General features: G+C 28.5%; 2 protein-coding genes across 3 annotated transcripts; both read left to right on the top strand.

The window, feature by feature from the left end:
• The first annotated feature begins 860 nt into the window (after positions 1-860).
• On the top strand, positions 861-2,657 carry LOC122514524 (immunoglobulin-binding protein 1). Its single transcript, XM_043631414.1, has 4 exons — positions 861-1,190; positions 1,283-1,624; positions 1,707-2,104; positions 2,187-2,657. Exons 1-4 carry the CDS (start codon positions 1,077-1,079, stop codon positions 2,404-2,406), a joined length of 1,074 nt encoding a protein of 357 aa, XP_043487349.1. The 5' UTR covers positions 861-1,076; the 3' UTR covers positions 2,407-2,657.
• Positions 2,658-2,744: 87 nt separating this feature from the next.
• LOC122514511 (polypeptide N-acetylgalactosaminyltransferase 3) lies at positions 2,745-6,952 on the top strand. Of its 2 annotated transcripts, XM_043631393.1 has the most exons (11): positions 2,745-2,876; positions 3,593-3,970; positions 4,039-4,148; positions 4,221-4,401; positions 4,474-4,643; positions 4,714-4,881; positions 4,971-5,070; positions 5,138-5,547; positions 5,625-5,767; positions 5,972-6,238; positions 6,470-6,952. In XM_043631393.1, exons 2-11 carry the CDS (start codon positions 3,834-3,836, stop codon positions 6,602-6,604), a joined length of 1,821 nt encoding a protein of 606 aa, XP_043487328.1. In that variant the 5' UTR covers positions 2,745-2,876; positions 3,593-3,833; the 3' UTR covers positions 6,605-6,952. The 2 variants fall into 2 exon arrangements, with proteins under 2 accessions (XP_043487328.1, XP_043487337.1); XM_043631402.1 differs by lacking the exon at positions 2,745-2,876 and having other exon boundaries at positions 3,850-3,970; positions 4,059-4,148.

The following is a 6,952-nucleotide window of genomic DNA, read 5'->3' as shown; positions in this document are numbered from 1 at the left end:
GATTTCATAAAAGTGTATAAGAATGCTTTAGAAAATATTATTTTATAAATAATTATCGTGCTCTATTAACCTAGATTTTGGTCACTCATTAAAAATTAATTTAATTAACTTCCAGACATAAATTGTAAACATTTAGACAATCGAAATACTCTACAAACTCCAACGAATAGTATGATATCATAAAAGTTTATAAAAAAATACTTTCAAAAAAATTTTTTTCTAAATAATCGTCATGACATAATTACATAACATTAACCTAGATTTTAAGCACTCAATTGAATTTAATTTATTTAACTTCCAAACATAAATTAAATACACGTTTATTATTGAGATATTTTAGAGACTCTTAGGAATAATATAAATCTATAAAAGTTAATAAAAACCATCTATTTTTCAAGAAATAAATTAATTACTATTATTAATAACTACTACAAACATACTACTACTATTTACTATAATGTAGTAATAAATAGCAAACAGTAGAAATCACGACGATTACTATATAAAAAGCGCACTGATTTTCTACCAATCTTACAGGTCTCACAGATGTCTAATGCAGAAAGCACGTTGTCAGTATAGTGAGCCACTATAATGGTGCATCGACCTGGAAAAAATATTCGCTAAAGCCACTTTAGTGGCGGGCCGGCTAAGCACCATATCGGTAATAGTGGTGCTCTACTTTTATCTCATCTACCGTCGGTAATGGTAGTTTTCTACTTTGAAAATATCGACCGTCGGTAATAGTACATTTCTAATTATATTTTACTCTATGTCGATAATACTTTATATTAAGGTTATCGACGGTCAATATTATTAAAGCAGAAACTGCCATTAACAACGGTCGATATTTTTTATTACAAAAAATAAGGCCCTACTATTACCGACGGTTAATTTTGCAATCTGTAATCTTTCGATTACGCATTTTCCAAAACTGTTTTACCATACGTAATAAAATCGTTTTTATCGACATTCCTATATTTTCATTTACGTTTGATTTTCATCAAGTACAAACATAACCTCTTTATACTGAGCATAAGAAAACAATACCCAGGAAAGATTAATAACGAATAATAAAAATGTCAGAAGATAAAAAAGATAATTCAACGTTGTCTGAATTGTTTGATAATGCATTCAAATTATTTAATAATATTAATAAAACAGATGAGCCAACGAATGCACCAAAAATACAGGTAATTAAAATAAATAATAACTATGTAATATTATTATTGTTATTTTATTCTGATATATAAAAAATTCATGTTTAAATTAATTACTTGTTTAGTCTGACATCAGAAAGGCAATGAACATGTTTGAAGATTTAACAAGATTCGTATCTGCGGTAGACATGTTTAGCGAAAATGAAACTATCGATGAAATAGCAACAGAACATCTCAAATATCTTTTATTACCGGCTTTTCTTGGTACTCTAATTACTAAAATATGTGGTACCAATGACAGAATGCATCTGATCAAAGTAGCGGAAATTTATTTTATTGATTTTCTAAAAAGAGTTAAAGCTTGTGGTATTACAGACATAAATATTCCTCAAGCAAGTTTGGAACAAGAAAATGGTAGTTCTTCTAACGCCAGAGTCAAAAGTAACGCTGAGATGATTACGGAAATGGTAATTTTTAATTTTATTAATTAACTTCAATAATAATCAATATAGATTGATTATTTACTTATCAATTATTTATATTCTCTAGGTTTCTTGTAGAAATACAAAATTACAAAGATATAGAGAACAAAAGGAATTGGAGTCTCGTTTAGACATCTTGCAAAAAAACTTGGATAATCCAAACATTGATGATGAAACTAAAAGGGAATATTTCATGGCACTTTTAAAATTATACGTAATACAAACGATTGAGGAATTGAGTTCGATTGCAGCAGAGAAACCTATTTTGGAACACATGCAAAAGATAGGCCCTTCAGAAACAATGACGCATCGTCCTTCGCAAAAATTCAAACCATCTGCTAATAAACTTCAACCAATTATTATCACACGAAATGAACTGCAAAAGAAAGTTTATGGTGCTGGATATCCAAGTCTTCCAGTTCTAACGGTTCAAGAATTTTACGATCAAAGAGTTACGGAAGGAGAGTAAGTTTCGGATTCTTTTTTTTAATAAAACAAAAATAAATTTAACTTAAATGAAAAATAACTGAATTCTTTTCTCTTACAGTTGGCCTGACGCATCGCAACGTAATCAAATTAATTCAAAATGTCTTCAAGATATGGCTAAAAGTAATGACAATGAAAATACACAAGAAGACATTGAAAATATTGAAAAGGAAGAAAAGATAGAACAGGATGATCCAGAGCTTTTAGAACGAACCCGTGCTATGGATGAATACAAGGATACGCATCGTCGAGGATGGGGAAACCGAGCGAATAGAAGTTAAATCCAAAATTACGTACCAGTATAGATAATATAAAAGAATAAAATTATATAAGTAATAAATATAATTTACTACAATATGTTATGCATTACATTATATTGTGTTATACTATTTTATGTTATAGATTATTGTATTATATTGTATTATATTGTGCAACAATTTATATGACTAGGTAAATATCTGTACAACAGAAAGTAAAGTATTTTGTACATATTAATGAAAGCAACAATAAAAATGTTAATCGTGAATATTCATTAATTGAATAATTGTATACATTCACATTAATTTATTTAAAAATAATATTAAATAACATATATTTGTCCATTGAAATCTACTTTGTAGTCTTCTAATCGATAAAGTAGGAATCCTGAAGTCATGGTGTTTTGTGTATTGTTCATGGAAAGAAGTAATATCCTATTAAGTACTCAAGATTGGGAAAGTTATTGTGCTTACTGTACCCAATAATGTTTTATGTAAGATAAATTTCTTTTCGTTTAATTAAATTATTATAATAATTTGTGATTCATGAAAATATTCAATCAAACATGATAAAACAAATTTCTTACCTCTCAATAATAAAATTAACATTTTTAAATATTTATTTGTATGTATTTTTAATTATTTTCTTATTTCATTGAAAAAAACGTAAAATAAATATGTAATAATAAATTACGAAATATTAATTATATATACAAATAATTTTTATAATTTAATAAAGTTAGGTTAGATCAAGTTCCTGTATGTTTGTAAAATGTATATAAAATATAATGGCAATATATTAAATATATTTAAATTATTATTAATTTCTATTTGGATATACTTCAAATAGTATTAGCATTAATTAATATTCCTTATATTTGATTAAAACATTTAGTTTATAGTTGTTGAATTTTAATATTATGCCTATTAGCATCGATGGCGCAAAGATCTAAACTTTTGAAACAATTATTATCTATTAATAAATTAATAAGATTTGAAATTGAAGTATTTAATTACTACTTAACAAATGTTTTTAGATGTTGCATATTCTTGATTGTAAATAACAGATTTCATATCTAATTTTAGAAGTTATAACACGACTTGCACTTAACTGAATCATGAGATCCTTCATATGAAAAAAATTAGTTACAGACTAAACTCTGGAGATAAGCAATCATGCTCATTAAATGTAGCATTTATTATTTTTTAGATGTCACAATCTCCAACCAAAATTGTTTCATTGCGATGACCTGACGCAATCACTAAAAGGAGAATAATGATAGCAAAAGTCATAATGTTTTGATAAACTTACATGATATATTCTCATGTAAAATATTTAAGCAGAAAAGCCACATGAATAATTCAGTCAGTAGCAAATCACCAATCTTGAGTTGATCGAGTTTGGAATAAGAAAAGGGAAATAAAATGATCGATTGAATGTGCGTTTCAACATGTTACCAAGATTAAAAAGAATATGTCGTTTTTATACGATAGTTATCACTACTATAATAATTATTGGAATATTTATAATTTGGTCCAAAAATAAAGGAAAACCTGGCAAACGGTCTAATGATTTTGTTCCTTTACGGTGTGTTATATTCTTTTTCAATACTAAACATTATTTGATTATATTTAGTCATTCTTATTTATTTCTAGACTTCTAAATGATCGAAAAGATTATTTGGATCGTCAAGGTATTCATGTGGTAGTCGGTCATTACATAGGAGATTCTGTAGACCCATTAAAATCTCCTAACATAACTAAAGGTGAGTAAAATATTTTCATCGTTATCGAAGACCGTGAACAGTTACATATATTCTAAATATTTTTTCTTTCAGAAATTATTAATAAAAATATGTTTAATCCTCGACCATTTGAAGGAAGAAATGGAGAGCCAGTAATAATACCGTCTAAGGATTTCTTCAAAATGCAACAACTCTATCAAATAAACCGTTTCAATTTAATGGCAAGCGATAGAATACCATTGAATCGTTCTTTACCCGATGTGAGGAAAAAAAGGTGAGCCATAAATTGTAATATGTATTTGTATAATACTATCATTGTCTTTTAAATATTTTTATTTATTGTTAGATGTATTGCGAGGTATAAAGATGTAGTTGATCTTCCAAGAACGTCGATAATTATAGTATTTCATAATGAAGCGTGGAGTACGTTATTAAGGACAGTTCATAGTGTCATTAACAGATCGCCTAAAGAATTATTAGAAGAAATAATACTTGTCGATGACAACAGCGATAGAGGTAATAATTAAAAATGATCATTTTAAATATGCATATATATGATAACATTTAACAAACATGTTTGTTACAGAGTTTTTAAAAAATTCATTGGACGAATACGTAAGCGGTTTAAGTGTTATAACGCGAGTACTTCGTTCAGAGAAACGGATAGGATTGGTAAATGCTAGACTTTTAGGAGCAAAGGAAGCTAAAGGTGAAGTTTTAACCTTTCTCGACGCCCATTGCGAGTGTACGGTTGGTAGGTAAGCTTTTGCATTTGATTGGGTTCGTTTTCAAAAGTTATTCAAATTACAATAATATAGCCTAATTAAATTATTTGATTTGTAGGATGGTTAGAGCCGTTATTGGAAGCAGTAACAAAAAATAGGACTCGTGTTGTGTCTCCTGTTATTGATATAATCAATGACGATACGTTCAGTTATACGCGGTATGTGTTTATCTATAAAAATCTATTAACAATTATTCTTACTAATTAATATTTACTTTTTATATAGATCATTAGAACTACATTGGGGTGCATTCAATTGGGATTTGCATTTCCGTTGGTTAGCATTGAATGGCCGATTATTGAAAGAAAGACGCGAGAACATGGTCGAACCCTTCAGAACACCCGCGATGGCTGGCGGATTATTTTCCATGAATAGAGATTATTTCTTTGAATTGGGCAGTTACGACGATCAAATGCGAATTTGGGGTGGAGAAAATTTAGAACTTTCATTTCGGGTTTGGCAATGCGGCGGTAGTATAGAAATAGCACCATGTTCGCACGTTGGACATCTTTTTCGAAAATCGTCACCCTACACGTTTCCTGGCGGTGTGGGTGAAATACTTTATGGAAATCTTGCCAGAGTGGCTTTGGTCTGGATGGACGAGTGGGCAGAATTTTATTTCAAATTTAATCCTGGTTAGTAATACAATTATACTTTATATATATATATACGTAATTTTGTATATTAATTGACAATTAATATTATTTTATAGAGGCAGCTAGATTGAGAGACAAACAACAAATTCGATCAAGATTAGCGTTGCGAAAAGAATTAAAATGTAAGAATTTTGAATGGTACTTGGATAACATTTGGCCCGAACATTTTTTTCCGAAGGATGATAGATTTTTTGGCAAGGTATTTTATCGGATTTTATTTACCCTTTCGTTACTAGCGACTCGTATATATGGTCATAGATTACTAAGGCTCATATATAATATATATAAGCGAATTTATATGGAAAAATAATACTTGTGTTATAAAAAACCATAACGAAAGGGTCAATTATTTATAATATATATTATTTGATGTACAATAAAAGAGAATTATTTTTTTACGCAGATGGTACACGTAGCTACGAGGAAATGCATCATGCGTCCTCTGTCAAAAGCTTCGTATTCGCAGCCTTCGGCTTATGCCGTTCTCGAACCGTGCTTACAACATTCGATACTCGCTCAAATGTTCGTTATGACTAAAAGTGGCGTGGTAATGACGGACGAAAGCGTTTGCTTGGATGCACCTGAGCATGATACGTTACATACAAGGCCAAAAGTAAAGATAATGGCTTGTAATGGTCTCGACAAGCAAAAATGGCGATACGATGAAAAGGTAAGAATAATGAATAAACTATAATATATAATAATATTTAATTTCTTTTTTCTTTCTTTTAATGTATAAAAAAAAATTATTTTAAAATTATTTAAAATATTAAAATGATTAATATAATGATATATTTTTAAATATTTTAAAATGATTTAGACTAGTAAATCATTGACCTGCATTAAATATAATGATTTATCCGTATTTCTTATTCTTATTAATTTTTATTTTATTGTTCAGAAAAAAATACTTTTACATACGTCTTCCGAAATGTGTCTTCAATACATGGCCGATACGAAGGAGGGTCTTGTAATTGCAGATTGTAATGGAAACATTGAACAACAATGGTCATTAGAATCCGTCCCGTGGAAATAATCAGTATTTTCGCACAAATTAATATTAAACAATGTATACTTTCTTTTCTAACCAAGGAATACTAACTTATATAAAAAATATACGAATCCTTGATAAAATATTTCTATTACATAACTTTTTTTTAAAGATTAACTTTTAAGTTATTAACATAAGACTGACTTTCTTATAAGAAACAAAATGATTAAAAGGATTTTGATATTATTGAAATATTTCCATACATCTTTTTATACGATGATTATGTGACGACTTTATTGTTAAACAAATCGTTGACCATTTGTTATATGTAATAAATCCCTTCATCCCTATCCCCAAAATATGACGATTACCATTAACTCGAATGAACTAAAA

This window comes from Polistes fuscatus, unplaced genomic scaffold (assembly GCF_010416935.1).
Source record: "Polistes fuscatus isolate 324 unplaced genomic scaffold, CU_Pfus_HIC Scaffold1, whole genome shotgun sequence".
Taxonomy (NCBI): Eukaryota; Metazoa; Arthropoda; class Insecta; order Hymenoptera; family Vespidae; genus Polistes; species Polistes fuscatus.
This window is presented reverse-complemented; position numbering and strand designations above follow the sequence as displayed.

Bases quoted from the DNA above. Each gene is read 5' to 3' on its own strand.
- LOC122514524 (XM_043631414.1), top strand. From the start codon at position 1,077: ATGTCAGAAGATAAAAAAGATAATTCAACGTTGTCTGAATTGTTTGAT. The intron at 1,191-1,282 runs GTAATTAAAATA...TTACTTGTTTAG, and splicing joins CGAATGCACCAAAAATACAG to TCTGACATCAGAAAGGCAAT. The intron at 2,105-2,186 runs GTAAGTTTCGGA...TTTCTCTTACAG, and splicing joins CAAAGAGTTACGGAAGGAGA to TTGGCCTGACGCATCGCAAC.
- LOC122514511 (XM_043631393.1), top strand. From the start codon at position 3,834: ATGTTACCAAGATTAAAAAGAATATGTCGTTTTTATACGATAGTTATC. The intron at 4,644-4,713 runs GTAATAATTAAA...TGTTTGTTACAG, and splicing joins CGATGACAACAGCGATAGAG to AGTTTTTAAAAAATTCATTG. The intron at 4,882-4,970 runs GTAGGTAAGCTT...TTTGATTTGTAG, and splicing joins CCATTGCGAGTGTACGGTTG to GATGGTTAGAGCCGTTATTG.